Below are 25,219 nucleotides of genomic sequence, written 5' to 3' on the forward strand. Positions count from 1 at the left end.
TGAATGTATGTCCATGTGTGTGTGAGAGAGAGAGATAGAGAGAGAAACAGAGAGAGAGAATGTGTATAATGTATGGATATATACAAACATACTTTTACATACAAATGTCTGCTTACGTGCAGATATGTATTCATATGTATACACAAATGTAAAGTTATATACATGTGTGTGAGTTTGTGCGTTTGTATGTCAAAAACGTATACATAAAGGTATATATATATATATATATATATATATATATATATATATATATGGATATATATGCAAATTTATGTGTGTAATGGTATATGTATATATATATATGTGTGTGTGTATGTGTATAAATTCGTATATAATATACACAAGCTTGTAGATTATGCACACAAATACTGAAATTGACACTTATTTTCTAAACAAATGTGGTTGGGGCAGTTAGAACTACCATAAATGGTTAATAAGCTCTCTAATAAACTTGCATTTGGAAAGTAATCAATCTATATTATATAATCAATATGTGTGTGTGTATATGTATGTATGTATGTATGTATGTATGTATGTATGTATGTATGTATATGTCTATAGTATATGTTAATATTTCGCCATGTACAAGTGCCATACTCATAGCAGGAAACAAAACAAAGAACAATAACCACTGATAACTAAAAGAAGTTCATGAAAGAAACGAAATGACGGGTATCAGATGTTATAAACTTGTTTAATTTTAGGGTTAATTGCACTTTGGGGCTGTATAGTAATTAACACATGCGTGCACACACGCACACGATATGATTTTTAAAATTATTCACAAAATCTGAACTGTTGGGTATTTAATTATTATAGTATAGTTTTAACTTGTATTTAACACGTAGCAGAATCACCATATGTAGTAGTAGTAGTTGTATTAGTAGTAGTAGTGATAATTATCATGGCTGCGAGGCTATATATTTTGGGTGTATGATAATTAATTAAATTAAGAAACGTTAGTTTAATTGATATAGTAACGTTAATAATTATGATGATGTTTATGATTATGATGATGACAATAATGATAAGAACAATAATAACAACAATAATAATTGTGTTAATTATGATGAGAATAATAATGGTAGTAATAGCTACAATAAAAGCGATGACTTATTTGGTTCAATATATCAATCAGATGAAGGGGACATTACAAAGATGATTAAGGATTTTTGTTGAAGTTTATATAATAGATGAGGGAAGGAAAGTGAGACGAGAGGAATGAGATAAAAATTAATATTAATTAATATAAATTAGGAAACAAATAGATTAGCGATGGTATAACAATGATAAAAATGGTAATACTAATTACGTTGATAACAGTTCTTGGAAAAGACTGCTACAAAAACATGAAAAGAATGGGAAAAAAAAATTACATGTTGATGTGTGGATTGTATTTAAGACATTACGTTAATACCAATTCTATGTTATAATATTAGAATGTATTCCATGCTAGAATATATACAACTTCAATATTTATTTATCAAACTTTTACAAGAGGAAAGATAGTGACCTCGAAGTTACTGCCGGCCTTCGTCGGTCTGTTTAATATACATGAATTCTACAAAAAAGCATTGGAGTAATTCTTCAGTTTAAATTATTTTTTTATTGTCTTGACACCCCCCCCCCCCTCACACAAACACATATACATATACATACATACATATATATATACATATATATATATATATATATATATATATATATATATATATATATATATATATATATATATATATATATATATACACACACATACATATGTGATTATACACACACATATATATCTTTAATGTTTGTTCAGTTATAATAAAATAATAAAAACAATTTTACATTAATCTGGTGGATTACTCTATACTTTTGTAGAGTAAAAATTTATTTTTCTTATGCAAAAATATTATTGATAGTGACTTAGAAGTTTTGGCCAGTTCTAGCCATCGTCGGACGATGAATTAACGGGTCGAAACATCAAAGTTACTGTCAAATATATTCTTGTTTAAGAATACACACACACACATGCTATAATATATATATATAAATATAAATAAAGAAAAAGAGAGAAAGACAAAGGAAGACAGAACAGCATAAAATTGTGTTGATTGAGGAAACGACGTTAATTTCTTAACTTATTAAATTGCGTTAACATTTTCCTCTTTATTACCGTTGTTGTCATTGTTGTGGCGCAAATATATTATTCTCTCTTATAATTATCATTATTTTAATTGCTATATAGACTATTATATCTTTAAAATATATACTAGCATTATCTTTACGTTCCTTATTTATTTATTTGCTTATTTATTGTTACCATTTTTTCCTTTTATCATTTTTTTTCTCTTTATTCTTCCTTACACTCTTGTAAGATTTCGTGGTTGTTATCTTAACATTTAGCTTGTTGGCTTTTATGGCCTTTACTGTACTGTCTGTTTGTGTGGCTGGCAGGCTGGCTGGCTGGCTGGCTGGCTGGCTGGCTACCTTGCACTGCCGGCTAACTGACTGACCAGCCAGTCATTAAATAAACTGACCCAAAAGGTCAGCCTTTCACTTCTTCCCTTTAAAATCCTCTATTCTATTCACCTGCAACTCTTAGTATGCGATAGAACAGGTATTTTCTGAAGATAGAAAACAAAAAAAAACAAAAAAAAAAAACACACACACACACACACACACATAAAAACAAAAAAACATGCCTGCTGTGTTTCTTGTAATTTCACTTTCCTTTGTGTATTTTTGCCTTTATGGAGTTTGCATAACAATATTAGTTATAATACGATATATCATGGCTGTAATGAAAAAATAGATACCCTCCTTACACGCGTATTACAGTATAGCAAACGGGTACATATGTGTGTATGTTTGTGTACATTTGCATGTGCATATATATATGTGTATATATTATATATACTTAGTTGCATGTTTATATACATAGGTAAATAAAATAAATACATATATATATATATATAAATTTATATAAATAATTGTGTTCTATGCATTTGTACATTCACACACACACCCATACACATATGTTACATCTAACACAGAGGTGATTATATATATATATATATATATATATATATATATATATATATAACTTAATAGTTTCGGTCGGTTTGGGGAGGTCAACGTGTGTGATTTACAGTGTTGGACCTCGAAAATTTTTAGTTCTACACTTGGAAGTTTTATTGTTTTGGCGGACCAATAATGGTAATTCGTATAGTGCCGAGTCCGAGGTATCCATCAATGGGTTAATCTGCCCTTTGACTTCAAGAACTGTGACACGGGAGGGGAGGAGAATCGGATATGGGACGGGGGAAGTTGTAGTTTTGACGTTGATGTTCACTTCGAGGCTTCAATAAAAAAGAAACAAAAGTAGGTACCACTGTTGGCAATCCAACCTGGATCACAGACTTAGAATCGTCACGCATTTTTTTTTATCTACGCCACTGCATACTTACCCTATTTCTTACACACACACACACACACACACACACAGGTAGTATTTTTTTCGTATGACAAGGATTTTCTCATTATTTTAAGATAATTGAATTCGTTCCCCCACCACACACTTTTTTTATACTCGGGATACTTCGTGTGGGCACATGCAAGCAAAGCTGGTTCTTGTGTCTACACCAAAGAACCGAGAATATTGGTTGGCGTTGGTAGATTTGTTAATCTACCTCTAATATATTATTGGATTTAATTTTCCTGGTTTTCCCGAGAGGATTCAAAGCTAAGCTGAATCCAAATTGTGGATTCAGAACAATAACTAATATCGTAAACTACAGTAAATCACTCTCTCTCTCTACTTCATCCTTTTCTCTTTCTCACTGATTTCTCTCTGTGGGGGTGGAGAGAAGAGGGAGCGGTCCTCTATGTGGTCGTTTGGTTTGCAAGACTAAGCAACCAAATCATTCACTGCCCTGCCTTCCCCAAGTGCACATCGGACTATGTAGTCCTAGATATACAACAGACAAGATAGTCACAGCCAGACCATAGGCCTGCCTCAATCAGAACTGACTTTAACAAAAACGAAGGAAGAAGACGACGAAGAATTTAAAAGTTCCTCGGCCTTCAGTTGTCGATACTTTTAATATGAAGTAGCCGAGTCCAAGAACTGTTGTGAATTTCTATTTGACACCGCTGCTGGCGACTCGCCAGTACTGCAAGCACCTACAATGGGTTATAAGGAACGAGACGCTTTGACAACCCCTTGGTCTGTTGGTAAGCACATTTTAAGAAATATATCTATTTCGTTTTTGTATTTAGTTCGCAAGATTCTTCATGTGAATTCGTGTGTTGAAGCATATTTTGTTGTGTCTGGAGTCAGTCATTCTGTTTTAATATCCTATTAATTAATACACTCACCAGTTCAATTTCCACTCATTTATTATTATTATTATTTTTCTCTAAAATTTTCGTTGCTTTTTGCAACAATTATTGAAGAGGTTGCACGAAGGTTTTTTTCTTTTATTTTTTAAAGAATTAATCTTGATAGGATCCAACTCGCAGTACATATATTTATAATAATATTAATTTGGGTATTTACAGTAAATATTCAAATGTTTAAATATAATATATCATATGTAAATCTCAAAACAAATTATGAAAATCTCCGCAAAACAATTTTTAACTAATTCTTTTTCTTTTAATTCTTTTACTGGTTGAAGTCTTAGGACTGCGGCCATATTGGGGCATTGTGTTCAGGGCTTTTGGTCGAACTCTTTGGTTGAACTACTATTTACGGATATAAAGAACTCAGCATAAAAACAATATTGTTTTAAACATACACGCGTACCTACCTACCTACCTACATACATACATACACGAAATTTCACTTACAAGACATTTTAAGAGAAGTTGTCCAAGTTTCTGTGTAGTGAATCCTAACCCATAACCAAGTGGTTACGGTGCAAACTTCTTTAAGCATACAGCCATGCCTGTCCAAAGCAAAGAGAAAAGCATATATAGATGTGTGCATGTATGATGTGCATGTATGATGTATGATGTGCATGTATGATGTGTGCATGTATGATGTGCCGATGTACGTAAGTGTCTGTTATTGTATTTAAGTATATATGCATGTATGCCTATGCACACACACATGTGTAACTGTTTGTTTACGGGTATATGTGTGCGTGCGTGTGTGTATGAATATGAGTATATGAGTTTGTGGTGTGTTTGTATCTAGGCTGTTCGTGTATATAAATCCTTGTGTGTAGCAGTGTTTGTATCTCCATGCGTGTGCTTGAGAAAACCCCAAAACACGTTTTACATTAAAAAAAATATGGCCATAAATCCCAACAAACTTTATTTAAATAACAAATTTTAAAATATATTTATCCCATATTTTCAATCTGTCCATGTCTGTCTCCTCGGCCTTCCTTGTAGTGTAAAACTTCTCTGTAACCTATAAATTATTGGTAACCTAAGAACGGCAGCGGCAATATTTTTTTCTGAAATATTTTTTTTTTTTTGACCAGTGAATCTCAACCATTTTTTTTTTCCTATGGATCCCTTCGATACCCATTTTACTCAGGCGGACCCTCAGAGCCATTTAATGTTTAAAAAATCCTTTGTATTTTTAGAATTAAATATTATTAGGAATTGTGCAAGAAGAATTATCAAAATATGTTGTGCATTGTACAAGTATAACCAATTTATTGGACATAGACTTTAACAACAAAATCTTATATGGACTCCCAAGGGGAATATGGATTCCGGTTGAGAACCATTCTCTTAAATTGAAATAATTAACAATTCTAATTATCATACAATTTTAAATAGTTATAAAAATAATTCAGTTCTAAAATATTAATTTTAACGATTTGTTTATTATTTTTCAAAAGACAGGATAACAGGCCGGAACATAAATTAGCGTTAATAATTAGATTTAATAATAATAATAATAATAATAATAATAATCCTTTCTACTGGAGGTACAAGGCCTCAAATTTGGGAGAAGGGATTAAGTCGATTACATCAATCCCAGTGCGTAACTGGTACTTAAGTTATCGACCCTGAAAAGATGAACGGCAACGTCGACCTCTCTAGAATTTGAACTCAGGACGTAAAGAGCCGGAAGTATTTTGTTCGACGCACTAATGATTTTGCCAGCTTGCTTCCATCGCACAAAGCCCAGATTTTCGTGTGAAAGATGAAAACAGTCGATTGCATCAAAATCTATATTCTATTTCATCGTCCACAGAAAAGAACAAAAGAAGAAAAATACTTTGGCAGGATTTGAACTAGGAACACAAACAAAGAAACGCAAATATATTACCGCCGAGCAGTTTGTTTATCGCTCTAGCGATCGATTCTGCCAGGCACAAAGCCACAAAGTTTGGGCGGAGTGGGGTTGGATGGGCGAGTCGATTTATCCAACTGCAGTACTTGAAGGAAGAAAGGCAGTGTGTGTGTGTGTGTGTGTGTGGGGGGGGCTTTGGGATTTAGATTCTTTTAGCTTTTACTTGTTTTGGTTACTAGGCAGCGGCCAGGCTGCAGCAGCGCCTTCAGGAATTTTTAGTCAAATGAATCAACCCCAGTACTTAATTATTTTTGTGTAAAGCCTGGTGCTTATTCTATCGTTCACTTAAGCCGAACCGCTAAGTTACGGGGACATAAACACACCAACACCGGTTGTCGAGCGGTGGGAGGAGGATAAGCATAGACACAAAGGCACACAGACACACACACACACACACACACACACACACACACTATACGATGGGATTCTTCCAATTTCCATCTACCAAATCCACTCACAAGGCTTTTGGTCGGCTCGAGGCTACAGATCTGAACTCAGAATTTAATAAATGGGAAACTAATTGATAAAATAATGAGTCTTCCTTTTCCCTTTTTTTTTGCCTTGTATTTGAGTGTCAATGAGGGAGTTAAGGTTTCAAATTTCACTTAAGGATTTTGTAATTAAAAAAAAAAAAAATTAAAACAATATTCTTTTTCATTTCTTTCTTACAAATAGCTTTCTTCTTTTAAACACCACTGCAGGGAGTTTTTGTCAACTAAATGCAGGAATAATCTCACTTGCTCTAAAAGACTTTTGAACTCACAATATTATATATGTAATACTAAATTGTGTGTCTATTTGGTTTACAGAACACCCTCCTCCTGGGAGGAACAAACACTGTGAAATATGTTTGGGTCACTCTAACGATTCTGGTTGCTCGCAGCACTAAATGGTTTCTGTTTTAAGCCCAAGGCCAACAATTGCGTTAAGTGAGGTGTTAGTCTATACCATCGACCTCAGTACGTAGCTGGTACTTATTTCTTATCCATTTGTCTTTCCAGATTATAAAATCCACTGATTAACATAATAAATTATAAGTTTTAAAATAAGCACAAACCAATACATTTTGTGAAAGAGTGGGAGTGGGTATTATACTAGATTAAGGGATAATACAGTCGACCTCGGTGGGGTTTGATCCCAGGATGTCAAGGGACATAACTCAATACAGAACACGTTAATTCCTCTAACGAATCTTTCACGTCTATTTCTTCGTTTCATGCAACGCGGGGCTTGTTTAGGGTCGCTCATTCCGCTAGAAATAGCAGTCATACCATATTTTGTGTAGACAAGTGGGTGGGGATGCATTAAATAATGTTGCAGAAAATATACACTATCTGTAAAAATGAAACAATGAGGGATTGTCACGGCTGGAAGGATTTTAACAATAGATCTGCTCGATTTGGGCTTGAACAACAACAACAATGACAACATCATGTACAGCATCTAGGTAATGTTACGTCGGAAAATCAACGGCTTGGTCATGGCTGGAACGGTTTTGATCAAAAGTTGAGCCAACAAGGGTGTTTCTATTCGGTCTTTCGATCTGCATTTACCATCTGTCTAAAAAAAATATATAAATACACCAAAAAGAACAAAAGCAAAAAAGTATAGAAGAACGTGGCCATGAATATAAAATAAGTCGAACGTCTCTTACCAGAGGTGTCTGCTCAATCGGGGCTGGTCCAGCACTAAACTACAACAATAAAACCGTCATCTTTTATTTTATTTATTTATTGTTTTTTCTTCCTTTCTTCGATTCTATAATGACTGAAGCAAGGGAGACTATTCTTCTGTCTAAACCAGAAAAATATCAGCTTGAAAAATCTGTTGTCGAGTCTTGTGCAATTTCCTAATGTATTACTGGATTAATGAAGCTAACAGTCAAAATATGGTGTTTAGAGGTTAGTATTTGGACTTTTTAAAATGTTGAGGGCTGGGAGGGTACGTTTTTGGGCAGAAATTTGAAGAAAAAGGCAAAAAAATTAAAATAAATTACAAATATAGCTGTGCGGTGCTGTAAAAAAAAAAAAAAATAATGATAATAATAAACTGTTTATTATTACAGAAATAATTTGCTCACGTCAATTTCACGTGAAATATAGCAAATTCATTATATTAATGAATATAAGAGTTAGTGGCAGCTTATGAATAATAATAATAATAACAATCGCACGGTTTATATATATATATATATATATGGTGAACCAGTGAGAGAAACTTCACTTTCGTCGGGCCACTCGGACTGCTAAAAATGGCAGGCGGAACCCGCTTGCAATCGTACTCTGCCGACTTGAGGACAGAAGGTGCATCGGTATATTTTGTCCTCCTCCTTGATATACAAAAGACAAAATAAGATTTAAAAAAAAAAAAAAAGCGGGTTGTCGCTGCGTCTGGGACTGTTTCGGTCTTAGGTTTGGTTTTTCAAAGGATAAACAACAGCGTACACATACTCACACACACACACACACACATAAATTTCGTTAATTAGTTACTACTAATAATTCGTTAAAGGTTTACACAAAGAGTAAGGGCTATACAGTACAGTTTAATATGATGATATGTTGCATAACGGCACGTGAACAATAAAATGGCAAACCAAGTAGAAATCATAATAATCGTCCTTTCAGATTTTCGGGAAAAGCCAGCGATTTCAGGAGGTGGTTAAATCTATTTTCATCGACTCCTGTACTCATCTGGTACTCGTCTTATCGACCTGAAAAGATGAGAGGCAAAGTTGACCTCGACGGGATTTGAGCTCTGAATGCCAACAGCCGGATGAAATGCTGCTAAGCATTTTTGTACGGCGCTCAAATGATTCTGCCAGTTCACTAAGTTTACTTAGAGATTCTTTAGTTTAATATATGAAATACTACGATTGAGTACCGAAGACTAGGTTATAGAATAGTTCGAAAACCCCGCTGGGTGACCGATTCATTCCTGTTTCCTCTTTCATGTTAGATGGGTTTATTTTTGAAAACTAATGATGCTGAGAAAAGCATGAAGGCCACAACAACCATTGGCTTTACCGAATTCGTTTTCTCTGTGTTTAGTAGAATGCACCGTCTAACTGATGAATGGAGACGCTCATCAATCATTAAGCAAGCAATTTATCTCTCATCAATCACACTATCGACAAGCGAAACCAAAGTATTAAAGGAGACAAGAAAATTAATCACCAGCTATGAAAACACAGGAAATTTTAGACAGGACATTTTATTCCACATACCACATTTATTTCACTTTACTTGGAAGAACCATCAAATCGGTAACATTTAAGAAACATATCCAACAGTAGATTAGCTATCTATCCCAGAGAATATTGCTATCTCTTCTATCGTATTTAACACTATAACATTTAATAATTCAGTGCCACACTTCAAACATAGGATAGCATGTTCCACTTATTATGCTCAGGGGATAAATATTTTATTTTACATAAAGTATATTTTCATGTATATTGTCATGTATTTTAAAACAATTCTGGCTTGGGGAAAATACAAAAGATTTTTCAGCAAGAAAAAAATTGCAAATAAATGCGAAAAATGCTTGGAATATTCTAGAGGTAAAGTTGAATAGAATAAATTAAATGCTTAGTAAAAAGTTTATACATCACATAAATGCATTTCTTTACCATATTTGTCAATGGCTTCTGAATATATAGTCTAAATATATATTTGGTACTGGAGGTAAGATTTTGTTTAAATGATTCATGAAGTGATTGTAATTTTGGTTATCTATAAACACAAAAATTTACTATCTATCTACACACACACGCATATATATATATATATCTGTATATATATGTATATATATGTGTGTGTGTGTGTGTGTGTGTGTGTGTGTGTGTGTGTGTGTGTGTGTGTGTGTGTGTGTGCATGCATGCATGCCTGTATCTCGATTTCCACTCATTACCTACTAAAAAACAAAAACAGAAAATCATATAAATTAAAAATTTTCTCAATACTTATTCATTATCTTTTTATGAATATTAAATGGAGGATTTATATTTGAATTTTATTTTAATATTTTATACCTAAATCGTATTTCTTTCCATATTTTATATTCACAAGCTGTTACATTGTTTGTATGTGTATTACATAACCTATCTGCTTCATATTTTCAGTTTTCGTGTGTTTTTAACTGATTAAGGTTTTATCGAACAGGCCCTGCTGAAACAAGGGCCAGCTGGATCCTTCATGTTTAGAACGCAATTTTTTTTGTAGTTTCTGTAAAAGTTATGGAGCCAAAACTGTTGCTGTTCGTATTACTGTATAACACCCTACTCAGTCTTGATCGACCGGGACTAATATTTAAAGCAATGATTATTTTGTCTTTATATAAGGGACTGCATTATATAATCATGTCTTGCATTCTGAGACGGTGGGGTGTGATTTGAAAGGATTTGGCTGCTATATCTAGCGATTCGAACTACTATTTTGTGGTCTTTTTGTGTTTTTTTTCTTTCTTTTGTGAGTTAATTTCAATAAAATATTTTCACTACATCCACATTCATATTAGTATCAAAATACTCTCTTTCACTCACTCACTCACTCATACATTTGAACACATGCCTCACTCTCTCCTCCTCTGTACCCATACATAAATTAATACAAGGGACATGGCTTAGTGGTTAGGGTGTTGCACTCTTGATTGCGAGATCGTAGTTTCGATTTCAGACCAGGCGTTACGTTGTGTTCTTGAGCAAAGCACTTTCTTTTACGTTGCTCCGCGATCATTTCGTCATCTGACATGTGGCACATGGTGCACCTGTTACAGGCAATGTCGATTTGATGGAGGGAATGAGCCCATGCCTATACAAACATTTGATCACTATAAGCAAATCATCTGTGTGGTTGTTCGGTAAGAAATTGTTGAACCCTTATACGTCGTCTAACGACGTATGAGTCCGTGGTCTATCTATCTATCTATCTATTATATATATATATATATATATATATATATATATATATATATATATATATATATATATATATATGTATATATATATATATGTATACACACACACACACACACACACACACAGACATATCACATTCACTCATATATGCACAGCGAAACAACACGTACGCGGTTTCATTTCGTTTGTTCGCCTGATAAGTAATATTGTTCAGGAAGGGCATAACCACAACACCACATCTTCTCATATACTCCGCTCTTATAACAGTCCTAAACGCAAATGTTTCCGTCTAACGTGAGGAGCGTTCATACACCAACAGTAGATTATTTTAGGCTTACACCGTTTTCGCCCGACTTATTCCGATCATTTTGCTCCATGTAAGGGCGATAAGCAATGTTAATGTTTTTCCAACCCCCATCCTCCTATAATCCTATAAGCTTTTACCTTTTATTTGTTCCAGTCATTAGACTGTGGCTATGCTGGAACATCGCCTTAACGAGCCCAGATTTGAGTTGAGAATGTAAAGTATTGATACTCAGACAGTATTGCTATCTCATCGCATTGTTGTAATAATAATAATCATAATAACGATTTCTTGCAGAGAAAAATCGTAGCGGATATCTTGCGGTATTTTCCCGGCCCTTTCCGTTCTGAGCTCAAATCCCGCCATGGCCATCTTCGGAAGAAGATTTGATCCGGGGCTCGGGGTCTTGGGTGTCTTTAGGGGAGACCACTCAGTCACAAACATTCAGGCCAGGTTCTCGGTTTGAGGATGGACTGGAAACGCCTATACATGGTCACGTGATCTGCTAGATATAGCAGCCAAATGTCATTCAGATCACACCTGCCTAAAATACGACATGGTCACAGCTGGACCGCCTCTGACCAGCATTGCTCGAATAGACCTACAGGCAATGCCAAGAAATAATGAAATTAATTAATTCAATATAAGTTACATTTTAAATTAGCTATGTTAATCAAAATTTACAGACACAGGCATGGCAGTATGGTAAGAAGTTTACTTCCGACTACATGGTTCTGGGTTCAGTCCCAATGCATGGCACCTTGGGCGCGTTTCTTCTATGGCCTCGGGCTGACCAAAGTCATTTGAGTGGATTTGGTAGACGCAAACTGAGAGAAGCCCGCTGTTGTATGTATATATGTATGTATGTCTTTGTGTAACCGATGTTGGTGCGTTTACGTCCCCTGAATTAGCGGTTCAGAACAGAATAGAATGAGTACCACGCTTAAAAAAAAAAAAGTTTAAATATAATTTGGAGTCAGTAAAATGGTTAATTGGTTAGACTCATCGTAAATTAGATTAATTATTTTTCTCCTCAATCGAGTAAAATTTAGTGGATCTCTCTCTCTCTCTCTCTCTCTCTCTTTCTCTCTCTCTTTCTCTTTCTCTTTTTCTCTCTCTCTCTCTCTCTCTTTCTCTCTCTCTTTCTCTCTCTCTTTCTCTCTCTCTTTCTCTCTCTCTTTCTCTCTCTCTCTCTCTCTCTCTCTCTCTATAATGAGAAAAATCTTTGACTGCATGCCAATGCAGGGGAGATTACTCTCTGTCTCTCTACAGTTCTGCCCGTCTCTATTCGTTGCAGCGGTCGTCATTTTAAGAGAACCAGTGTTTTTCCAACAAAAAACATATAGCTATGTATTATCATAAATAAATAATGCAATAGATAAATATATTAATTAATTAATTAGTTAATTAATTGATTGATTAAATTTGGAGTTCAATTACCTTCGTGCATATTGATTTCAGATGCAAATAATAGAGAATCACCTATTAATTTTGTTTTCAATTAATTTTGCACCGATTTTTCCTTTTAATACAAATGTTTACTGGTCTATTGACTATTTAGCTTAGTCCATTTAGGTTCTGAGATCGAATCCTACATAAATATGTTCTCTCTCTTTCTCTCTCTCTCTCTCCTTTTCTCTCTATTCTTTGCTGGTCAGTAAATTATATAGGAAAAATGAAGTCGACGAGCTGGCAGAATCGTTTGCACACCGGGCAAAATACGTTTCGTCCGTCTTCACGTTCTGAGTTCAAATTCCGCCGAGGTCAATTTTGCCTTTTATACTACTTTCTTATCCCTTTGTAAGAAAGCATGCTAATATCTTAGTGAAGGATTATTAATCGGAGCAAAATACTCCGTAAGCTCTCTGTTAGTACACAAGGCTAGCAATATTGTTTAGATTAGTAAAGAGCTCCTAGTATTTTTATGGCAGGGTCCGAGGTTATAGTCCATCACGAATCTATATTGTAAATCCATGATTGTGTTCCAGTTATCCTGGTTTCTACAAGGCAAGGCCTAAATAATGGTCACTACATATTTTTCGGTATTTGACTTACAGCTGTTTCCGGTAGTCACTATAGGTTCGATATTGATAGGTTTACTCAATTGGCCCATTGATCGGTTGAGAAAAGTTCAATGACCTTAAATATTTTGGTCGCTCGCTTTTTTCTGAATGCCCCATTTCATCAACCCCAAAATAATTAACAACGATATAACGAGGACTATCTAAGTATATATTGGAAAAGGAAAACTGGGAGCCGGGTCATTTTAAAGGGACGTAACTCTAACTATCGCATCTTACAAAGGATCAAAAATAAATGAGGCTGGCGTTGATTTTGTTAACACTACGAATATTCACACATACATGCTTGTATGTTTGTATATATAAATATATATATATATATATGTATACATGCATACATGTATGCGTGTAGGTACGCTCATACGCATACACGCATACATATACACATACAGATTTACATACACAGATACACACATACATGAATTGAAAAATATATATCTGTTTGCGTGTGCGTGCGTGCGTGTGTGCGTGCGTGCGTGTGTGTGTGTGTGTGCGTACGTGTGTGTGTGTGCGTACGTGTGTGTGTGTGCGTGCGTGTGTGTGTGTGCGTGTGTGTGCGTGCGTGTGTGCGTGCGTGTGTGTGTGCGTGTGCGTGTGTGTGTAATATTTTTCTTTCTTTGTAACCTGTTTCACTTGGCCGGAGAATAAATGTCATGTTATCTCCCTTGACCTACCCATGTCCAGCTGATGGTCGGTCTCATTCTCCCTATTGTTCGTGTGTGTTTATGTGCCTTCGTGTCTAACACACACACACACATACGCTCTCTCTCTCTCTCTCGTTATGTATTTTGTATATATATATATATATATATATACATATATATATATATATATATATATGTATATGTGTGTGTATACGCAAATACATACAAGAGAATGAGACAAACATTTAAGCAAGTTTCTTACCGCGCAAATTAGTTTCGTGGATCTTTCAGTGTGTGTGTGAGTGTGTGAGAGAGAGAGAGAGAGTTACTTCGAGTGTCAGGTTTTCGCTAACATATTTTATAGACAGATTTCATTTATATACATACATACATAGAGACGTCTGTGTATATATATATATATATATATATATATATATATATATATATATATATAAAAATTGTAAATGCAAAAATAAAAACAAAAATAATATATATATATATATATATATATGACATGCGCGCGCTTGGACACACACACACACACATGCATACGTACATGTATTATATATGGAGACGAAATTAGAGACGAATAAAGAAGGAAAGAAAGAAACGACTATATGGTGGCGGGAGGCGATTGTCGTGTTGGTCTGGGTAAATTGTTTGTCGGCTGGTTTTCTAGCCTGACGGACAGACAGACAGATGACACTGACTGACTGCTAGCTCCGTTGTCTCTCTGGCTAGCTGGCCGGCTGGCTGGCTGGTTGGCTGGTTGGCTGGTTGGCAGGCGGGTGCGGGCTGAGGCTGGTTATCTCGTCATTCTGGCTGAATATATCGACCAAACGTGCAGTCAGCCTGTGTCAGAATCGGTCACTCTGGCTTGAGAAAGGGAAAAAATAAGGATTGGAAGAGACACGGCTGGACCATCGCCTGCCGGCCGCAAGTCAAAGTCAGTGAGTTTATCGTTTCAAATTTACGTTTAATGTCTTCCATTGATGATGATGATGCTGGTGGTGGTGGTAGGAGGAGAAAGGGGGGAAAGATGGAAGGAGGTAAAGTGTGTATTCATGCGTACTAAGTCTTACCATCTGGTGTAATAAGTAATGGGGATAGAGAGGGTGATGGCGGTGGCGCTGGTGGCGCTGGTGGTGGTGGGGTCATTGAGAGCGCGCGGGCGGCGCATCGTGTCTATCTTGTCACTGCTAATATACACCACACCACTCTCTCTCCATCCAACTTCGTGCTGGCCATAACCTACCTACCTACACTAATTGCATTGCCTTGTTTTCCTCCCCCACCCCGCCGCCGCCACCTACGGGGATTGATACTTACTATTACTGTTACTGTTATGATAATGATGACGATGATGATGATGATGATGATGATGATAGTGGTAGTGATGGTGATGTTGCTTACAGTAATTAAGTGAGGCGTTACGTTAAAAGCTCTCCCGTGTTTTTCGCGAGAGAATCTTGATGCCATAACATGACCTTTCTTTGATACAAATGCACATAGATATACGTCTACGGACACACACGTCCACACAGATACACACACACATTGGGAATCTGTCTATCTATCTTTCTATCTATCTATTTATCTATTTACCAGTCTCTATTTATTTATCCGCCCGTCTGTCTGTCTATTTACCTATGTATTTATCGATTTATTTATCTATCTATCTATCTATCTTTGTGCCTGTCTGTCTGTCTGTCTATCTATCTATCCGTCTGTCTGTCTGTCTATTTACCTATGTATCAGTCTATCTGTCTATCTATCAGTCTGTCTGTCTGTTTGTCTATTTACCTATGTATCTATTTATTTATTTATTTATTTATTTGTATGTATGTATGTATGAATTTCTTGTGGGTGTATGCATTTTGTTCTTTTATACTTTCATACGTTTCAGCTCCAAGGCTGTGGTCAGGCAATATATACGTATATAAGTATCTGCATACACACACACATATACACACACAGGCATAAGCAAAAATATGGACGTTCGTATACATATATATCTGTGTGTATATGTCAGTGCGTGCACGCACAGTCACAAATATAATTATATGTACGCATAATATTCACAAACATAACTAAAATTTCCATTTACACACACACACACACACACACACACACACACACACACACACACACACACACACACACACACACACACACACACACTTACGTAGATATACATTAACGCACACAAACAGTTATTTTCGCATACATATATGCATGCAAATCCAGACATGTACATACGCACACGTACACACACACGCATATATATATATATATATATATATATATATATATATATATGTGCGTATACACATCCATTCACACATAGATACATACATGCATAAATACATACATGTGTCCATGCATGCATGCATTCATACATGCACACACTTTCATTACGTAAAACGCGAAACGTGTGGCCATAACGTAATACCGAACAGTAAATTAATTTATCATCTTACGAAACGGTGAGGAAGGGTGGGCAGAGATGGACGCAGTGCAGTTGTTACAATATTATCATCACTCCACATGCACCGGATGGCATTAAACAGATTGTCTGCATGACAAAGCCTCTCCTTCTTTCTGGGGGGTCATGTCATCATTTATTATTATTATTATTATTATCATTATTATTGGTCTTTTGGTCATTGCACAATTCTTCCTGACAGACCTTGCAGCAGAATAGAAAAGTGCGATAGACTTTCGGTTCATCGACTGATGAGGATAATGATGATGACGATAACGATGATGCTGAGTTCGTCTGATGGCTAAAATGTTTTTGCTGTTGGCTCTCCTTGTGTCTCCGTCTCTCAACCTCGTTTGGGCTGGCGTTAATTATATTTACTTAATAATCATCATCATCATTATTTGTGTTGTTTTTCGTCTTTGTCATCAACGTCTGTAGCCTTTGTAGCCAGTAGAAGAAATAATAATAATAATAATAATAATAGTAATAATAATAATAATAGTAATAATGATAATAATAGTAATAATAATAATGATAATAATAGTAATAATAATAATGATGATGATGATAATAATAATAATGATTATAATGATAATAATAATAATGATGATTATTACTATTACTGTTGTTAAAGTACCAGTCACGTACTGAGGGCTAGCACTATCGACTGTATTCCACTTGGCCAAATTATTTTCGTTTAGAGATTGTTGTTGTTCTTGATGATAAGATGTTTTTTTTTCAAAATATAAAGTAGCAATTAATTAATTAATTTAATAATTATATCTGCCTCTAAGAATTCTTACTAAAATAGATATTACGAAAGAAACAGCGAACGGACTGTAATATTAACTTCATACATACATAATACATACATACATACATACTAGGGCTAACACAGGTAGTGCCCTGTACAGAAAGTGTCTAAATAATTGTAATTTCATCCATAATGAGGACGAAAAATCATTCAAATTATTAGTTTAAAAAATTTACTCTGATAAAAAAAAAAAAAGCAAAAAGCGCCAAGTACGACGACTTCGAAATCCAAATTAATTAAGAACTACGACATGCAGCAAAGAGAAGGATTGATATTTAAGTAATTGAAGAAACAGCCTTAGAATGGATTCGGTCTTGTTTGGCTCTCATCTTCACCGGGAATTACAAAAATTCTCCAAATAAGCACCGGTAGACGTAAGAACTATTATTTAAACCTGGCACTCCGTCGGTTACTACGACGAGTGTTCCAGTTGATCTGATCAACAGGGCGGCCACCTGGTGAAATTAGCGTGCAAGTGGCTGAACACTCCACAGGCACGCGCACCTTTAACGTAGTTCTCAGGAAGATTCAGCGTGACACAGTGTGACAAGGCTGATCCTTTGAATTACAGGTACTATTCTTTTCTGCCAGCCGGGTAGACTGGAGCAACGTGAAATAAAGTGTCTTGCTCAAGGACACAACACGCCGCCGGGAATCGAACACATGACCTTACAATTCTGAGCCGAATATCGCTAGCCACTAAGCCATGCGCCTTCACAAGAAGTATTATATATTTAAATCATCTATGACCAGGTAAGTAGTGATGAGACACTATTTTGCTTAAGAGTTTTAATACGATCGAAACATGTACTAAATTATCACCCTACGTATCAGATCAGACTCATTTCATACTGCATAGCCTTGTACCTAAATTTGAAATTAATTGGGGTTTTAGAATCGTCTTCTATGCATTTCTTTTGAAGAGTTAATGCTTAATGCTAAATAATTGTGTTTATCTCCCCGCTGCGGGAAAAAGTTTCACTAATAAGGCATTTATAAAGCTCATTAAATGAAGTGTGTTGGCCACCCACTTAATAGTATATTTTTCTTGCAAAGGGCGTGTATGGGCAATCTTCAATATTTTTCCCATTAATTATTGTATATTATGTAAATACATCTATGCATATGTATTTATGTATATGTGTGTGCGCATGTATGTATACGTACACACGTGTATATATATATATATATATATAATTAGACATATATATATATATGTATATATATATATATATATATATATATATGACATATATATTTACACACACACACACACACACACACACACACACACACACACACACACACACACACACACACACACATATATATGTATGTGTGTGTGTGTGTGTGTGTGTGTGTGTGTGTGTGTACATGCACATACACACACACACAACTTCATTCTTTTACCTTATACATACTTCATTACCTTATACATTGCTTCTCACAGCTATTCTACGATTCTGTCATTCTGCTATTCTGCCCTTCAATCATTCCCAGTTTGACATGTGTACGCATTATCTTCGAAACCAGTGACGTCATTGCTTATCGAGCATAAAACTGGTCAGTGTAACAAATAACATTGTTCCTTCTAGCAGAATTCCGCCAACTTGGACAATTCTTCGTTTCTGTATTATTTTATTTATTTTTTTTTTTTGTAGTATTTTGTTACTTTTATTGATTTCTTCTCGTTCTGTTTCTCTTTTCCTTTTCTTATTCTTCAACCCTTTCTTTCTTTCTTCTTTCTTTCTTTCTTTCTTTCTATTCGTGTGCTTTGGTGTGGATCGACATCGTTTCATTCAAATAAATACCAGAACTCATGATAGATCGATCAATCGATAGATAGATAGATGCATAGAGAGATAGCTACGTAGAGAGGCAGATAGATAGATAGATAGATAGATAGATAGATACATATTGACTTAGATAGATAGATAGCTAGATAGATATTTACATAAAGATTCAGGTAGCTATTTGGATAGATAGATGCATCACTGGAAAGAAGGACAGTGATATATATATAGACAGTTAGATAACTTCATAGCTATTTAGATAGGTAACCTATTTCTCTCTCTCTCTCTCTCTCTCTCTCTCTTTCTCTCTTTCTCTCTCTCTCTCTCTCTCTCCACACACACAGAAGCCTAAATAGTTAACTACTTTGATATATTGACGCATTGATAAATATATTGATAGATAGAAAGATAATAGATACTTAGATGTGGTGACATAAATGGAGAGTTAGATTGAAGATAGATAGATAGATATGTTTAGAAAAATGATAGACAAAATGGCGATGCAAATATCTCAAAAGAATGGGAAGAGAAAGAAATAAGGGAAAAAATGGTAAGATAGAGAAACAAAAAGAAAAAAGAAAAAGAGAAGGAAAAAGTGAGATAAAGAGACAAAATATAGATAGATAGATATAGATAGATGGCTGGATAGATAGATAGATAGATAGATAGATAGAATGGAGAGAGAAGGAAGTTGCTGTTTTGGGCTGTAAATGTTGTCAGCAGCAATGGTTGATTACTGGCAGCTAATAAAGATGATTCTAGAGTTTGAAATGGTTGACTCATTGTCCAAATGGCTCAAGGAAGGTTTCTTCAGATGACTCAGTGAGGGTCACTCACTCATCAATTCTGACATAAAGATTACTACGACGGTGAAGGAGGCACCGTTACTGCTGTTCAAGACAAAAGGTGACGATGCTGATGATGATAATGATGATGATGTGGAGGAGAGGGAGGAGGCTGGAAGGTGGTAGATATGACAAGGGAAGGAAGGAAGGAAAAAACCTGTTCGTGATTATTCAGTTTCGAAAACTATACTATTAGGGGGAAAATAACTGAATAATTATGTGTACGAATATATGTGTGCATATACGTCTGTCTGTCTGTATGCATGTATGTATGTATCTATCTATATATGTATGTATATATGTATATATATATATATATATATATATATATATATATATATATATATATATATATATGTATATATAAATGTATATATTTATTTGTGTAGATATGTGTCTGCGTATTTGTATATATATATGCATATATATATATATACACGTGTGTATATATCAATATAAATGTCTATGCACACACACAATAATAGTTGCATATGTACATGCACACACACACACACACACACACACACACACACATATATATATACACATGTTTATTCGTCTATTTAGTATATATGTGTACGTGTGTGTGTGCGTGCGTATACGTTACTTAAAGCCTTTTACAAGACGGTTCGTTCTTTGGAATTTTTCACACAAAGCGATGCATGCCGTATGTATTCAAAGAAAACACATCATAGTGTGCGGAAAATCGATGGGTTTGATGGTGGTGTCGGTGTCGGGTGGCGGTGACTGTTGTGTTCAATAACCCACAGATTCTTTGCAAAACTACTGAATACTTTCGTGTTCGCGATGGGCGTTGAGAGTAAGTTAACCTGAAAGAGTTTATATTTCTGAAAGTTACAAACCCTGCTTCGTATTAGAACCTTACATAACTTGATGAGAAAACACTCGATAACTGAAATCACTCTCTTTGATAACGTTCTACGGTGGATTGTACCAAATATGCTGTACTTACTTACAGGTAAGTGAACGTGACAACAACAGATAAATGTTTAAGGCACGATAAGCAGTTGCTACAGAGGATCCTTATGTCAGAAGATAGGCAAATCTTGTCACATAGCCAGGTTTTACAGGTCAATATTTTGTGATCGTAAAAATAATTTGTCAATTTTTTAACTCGACTTAATCTTATTGTCTATTTCAAATTGTTATTAATTCGTACAAACTGGCAGTGTGTCTGTCTCTTTGTCTCTCTCTCTCTGTCGCTGTCTGTCTGTCTGTCTCTCAGATACACATACACAAACCACATTTTCTCTGTTTGTCCGTCCCATATATATATATATATATATATATATATATATATATATATATATATAAGGTAATGAATACAAAAGCAAGACATTGCCGGAAGGAAACTTTTAATAAACGTTGTATTAGTTTAACGCTTAAAAAGAATAGAGTTTTGGCCGTTTCAGTTGTTAGTCCTTCATCAGGAAAAATGAATTGGAAGTGCAGGCTATTAAAGCTAGGCACAGACCGTGTAAATGAGTTACAGTTGCCCAGCATTACCACAAATATTAAGTTGATGTAATTGTCATTAACTAATTGCAGTTTGATAGCAAATTTGTATGAGTGATAAAATTGAAGATTTTAATATTTATTATTATTATTATTTTTTCTTCTTAATGATAATTAATTCTGCTTTTCATGTCTCGAGATGAATATAATCAACGTTATTAAAGATAAGGAGGTAGGGTGGTAGTGATTAAAGAATTATTAATATATATTCAATATCGATAATGATAATGACATTTTCAAAACCTGATTAATTATCTCACGAAAGGAACCTATGGATACTCAAAAGAAATATTCCTTACTCGTTAATTCTTACAAATTTTAATAATTACTAATCTCTCCATTGAATAGGTCCATCCAACGAAATGATCATCCAAAGTATTCTTTGATGTTCCTATGAAGCAGAGAAAGTCATATGTTAAAGAAGTTGGCTTAGCCATCACGTGATTCCAAGTTCGATCTCATGTTGTTTCACCGCCTTTTACCTACGATCATGGAATTGAATACCACATTAATTTAACGTGCCACTTAAAAAATACTGAGATGTAAATTTGAGGAGATTTGGCTGTCATTTTCAGGATGTCTAATGACTAAGGAACCTAAACAGAATCTCATCGTATATTTGTGTGTGTGTGTGTGTGTGCATGCGTATGTATGAATTGTGTGCGCCCGTTCATGACTGTGTTCTAGTTTGCATGCTGCTTATTCCTTTGTGTTATAGTTTGGTTTGTCATTGGTCAGCAGTTCAGCGGTGCCCTTCGTTTCTCTCGATTGGGTGGTGTTCTTTTATATAAATCTCTTCACACATACAAACACGCAGTCACGCATACAGTTGTATGCAAGTATATATATATATATATATATACACCATATATACACACCATATATATAACTGCCGATAGATAGATGAAAAGACGTTGTTGTATGCCATAACCTTTCCGTGGCTTCACTCAAGTGACCGAAAGCAATCAAAGAATAAAATGCTGTGTGGAACCGCTTACACCTTAAGATACTAATTAGTTAATTAAAATGCGTCCGTGTGAGGTGGTGGGGTTATGGGCGGGGTGTTTTATTCGCTTCTAAATTATTCCAAATATTTTGTTCTGTGGAAATGCTTCTTTCTGGTCAGTCGTCTTAAATAAAATAAATGGCTTGTAGTCAACACTCCTCTCTCATTCATTCGTTAAAGTAACATACACACACGCTATCTATCTATTTATCTAGCTATCTACAGTAGCATACACGCTATATATATATATATATATACGTGTGTGTGTGTGTATATATATATATATGTATATACATGTGTGTGTATTTATATATGTGTATGTATTTATATATATGTATGTATATATATATATATACGTATATATATATGTATATGTGTGTGTGTGTGTATATATATATATGTGTGTATATATATATATATATGTATGTATAAGGATATATATATATATATATATATGTATGTATATATATATATATATCTCCTGTCTTTTTTCACTGTCTTTTACTTGGTCTTCATCTGATTACAAAAATATATCTAAGACAAAGTCTAGGATCACTCAGCCATTTTGTATTCTCTTTCTTTCTATCTTTCTTTCTCTTTCTTTGTCTCTCTTTCTCTCCGTAACTTCTAGAATAAATATACGATATAAAAAAAATAATTATATAAAAAAAAAACATATAAAATAGGTGTTAAGTAGTCGAAACTGAATTACTGAATTTTTTTTGTAACTCTAGGGGTCCCCCACGTGGTTGTTCAAAGTGACAGGAGCTGCCGAATCCAGAACAGTCTAAAGAGATTTTCTCGACCACTCAGCCGACCAATGTCAGAAAAGAGCACCATTCAAAGCTATAGGCAGTTGGGGACAAATTCTGAATTCTCTCCTGATCGGCACTGTCCAAGAAGCATCACGTTTGCACAGCAGGAAGCAGATCCTCTCTGAAATCAACCAAATACGTTTTGCGAAAAATCGAAAGACTCGCCTCAGAACATCACTCACTTCAGGCAGCAAGCAACAGCAAAAGAGATTGTGTTTGTTTGTTTGTTTGTTGATCGTTCAGGAAAAAAAAAAAAAAACTAAAGACAAAACAAAAACAAAAAAACACGATTTTTCTTCGTTCTTTTTTTTTTAACTTTGTTAATAATTGAAGCAAAAGTATCGTGTTTTTTTCCACTTCTCCCAGTAAAACGTTTAACATTTTCTGTGCTAAGCTACAGAAATTACGATGGAAACTATGTAAGTTAGTGTAAACGTATATTCTTATGAAGAGAAAAAAAAAAAAAGATTTATTTATTATATTTTTCCATAAGTAAACCCCACCCCTAAAAAAAAATGCAGCCAGTCGTTAGCATAAGTATGTCCAATAATGAATAACAAATCTTTCAGCTGTTTGAGGGAATGAAAAAAAAAATGAAAGAAAAAAAGAAAGAAAAAACTTAAAATTCAGGAAATGGCTATTATGGTTCTGATGAAGCAGGAAACGATTTTTCCAGTGAAAAAATAGTTTTTTGAAATTTTTATGCTAGATTTTTTTCCATCTATACCATGTAGTGTATATAATGCGTATATTCTATTTAAACTGGTCAGTGCATAATAGAAATAAGTTCTCTGTATATAGATTAAAATAGCTTAGATTTTAGATAATTATCTATAGCGTATTTTATTGTTCTTTCTCTCCTTTCTTCTTTCCCATTCCTCGTGTCTGCTACAGAGGTAAGTTTCTCGGAGATAAGAAACTGCTTGTCACGGTTTCATTTCTCGTTTAGTATCATTACAATCTACTTACCTACTTCCATCCTTAATGACGGAAGAAATCTATGTGGTCCGTAGTAAAAACAATTTTCTCACCTCCTTCGTTAAAAAATCGCAATCTCAGTGTCTATTACACGTTATCCGCCACCTCCTATTTGTCTATACGCTAGACAAGATGTTTGTTCGGCATACGTTTACAGATGCAATATTTGGACACCTCATCAGTGTTGTGATCTGGAATCACAGGTTGTTTCGGCTCTTACAACCATAAACCTTCAGTCAGGCAATCCGATTACCTAGTTCATCAATCTTATCGGCATTCTACTGACATCACCGATCACCGCTTTTCAACGAGAACTATCTAGATGCTTTCTCAGCAACTGATGCGTTATTTCTTATGGCACTTCTGCTCATCCCCATAACACCCAGGGCTCCACAGGCCTTATTCAGTGTATCATGGCATAGTTAGTATATAGCAGTTCAATTAATGAATATATATGTATATATATATATATATATATATATATATATATGAACCCCAGCAAATAAAACCCCAACAGGACTTATGAGGTAGTTCTTTATGATATATATATCAGAGTTGTCTGAATTTTCATAGAAGAACGTAATAAAGTTACTTACTCTAGAAATTAATATTAGTGAATATTTAAATGCAAAAATATTTTAACTTTTAACGGTTGAGCTTGAAGCCGATAAAGCTTTAAACATTTACAGATGTGTA

At 34.7% G+C, this 25,219-nt stretch overlaps 1 protein-coding gene and 1 long non-coding RNA gene across 4 annotated transcripts in view; both read left to right on the forward strand.

The window, feature by feature from the left end:
- Positions 1-25,219, forward strand: part of LOC106882341 (protein lin-28 homolog) — a 260,465-nt gene that overhangs the window by 59,774 nt on the left and 175,472 nt on the right. The window contains exon 1 of one of the 3 annotated variants that reach the window (XM_089365657.1): positions 3,366-4,221. The exons of the other annotated variants lie outside the window; for them this stretch is intronic. Coding sequence (XP_089221783.1) covers positions 4,176-4,221 — 46 coding nt within the window. The 5' untranslated portion in view covers positions 3,366-4,175. Of the gene's footprint in view, positions 1-3,365; positions 4,222-25,219 lie in introns of those variants that run through there. 3 annotated transcript variants of the gene reach the window in all.
- LOC149131971 (uncharacterized) overlaps positions 14,928-25,219 on the forward strand; it is an 11,826-nt gene continuing 1,534 nt past the window's right edge. Inside the window, exons 1-2 of the long non-coding RNA XR_016244925.1 lie at positions 14,928-15,201; positions 23,465-25,219. The exon at positions 23,465-25,219 is cut by the window's right edge and continues 1,534 nt beyond it. This is a non-coding gene — a long non-coding RNA (uncharacterized LOC149131971). The remainder of the gene's footprint in view (positions 15,202-23,464) is intronic.

The sequence above is a fragment of the Octopus bimaculoides genome, chromosome 18, assembly GCF_046866305.1.
Source record: "Octopus bimaculoides isolate indiv1 chromosome 18, ASM4686630v1, whole genome shotgun sequence".
NCBI classification, from domain to species: domain Eukaryota; kingdom Metazoa; phylum Mollusca; class Cephalopoda; order Octopoda; family Octopodidae; genus Octopus; species Octopus bimaculoides.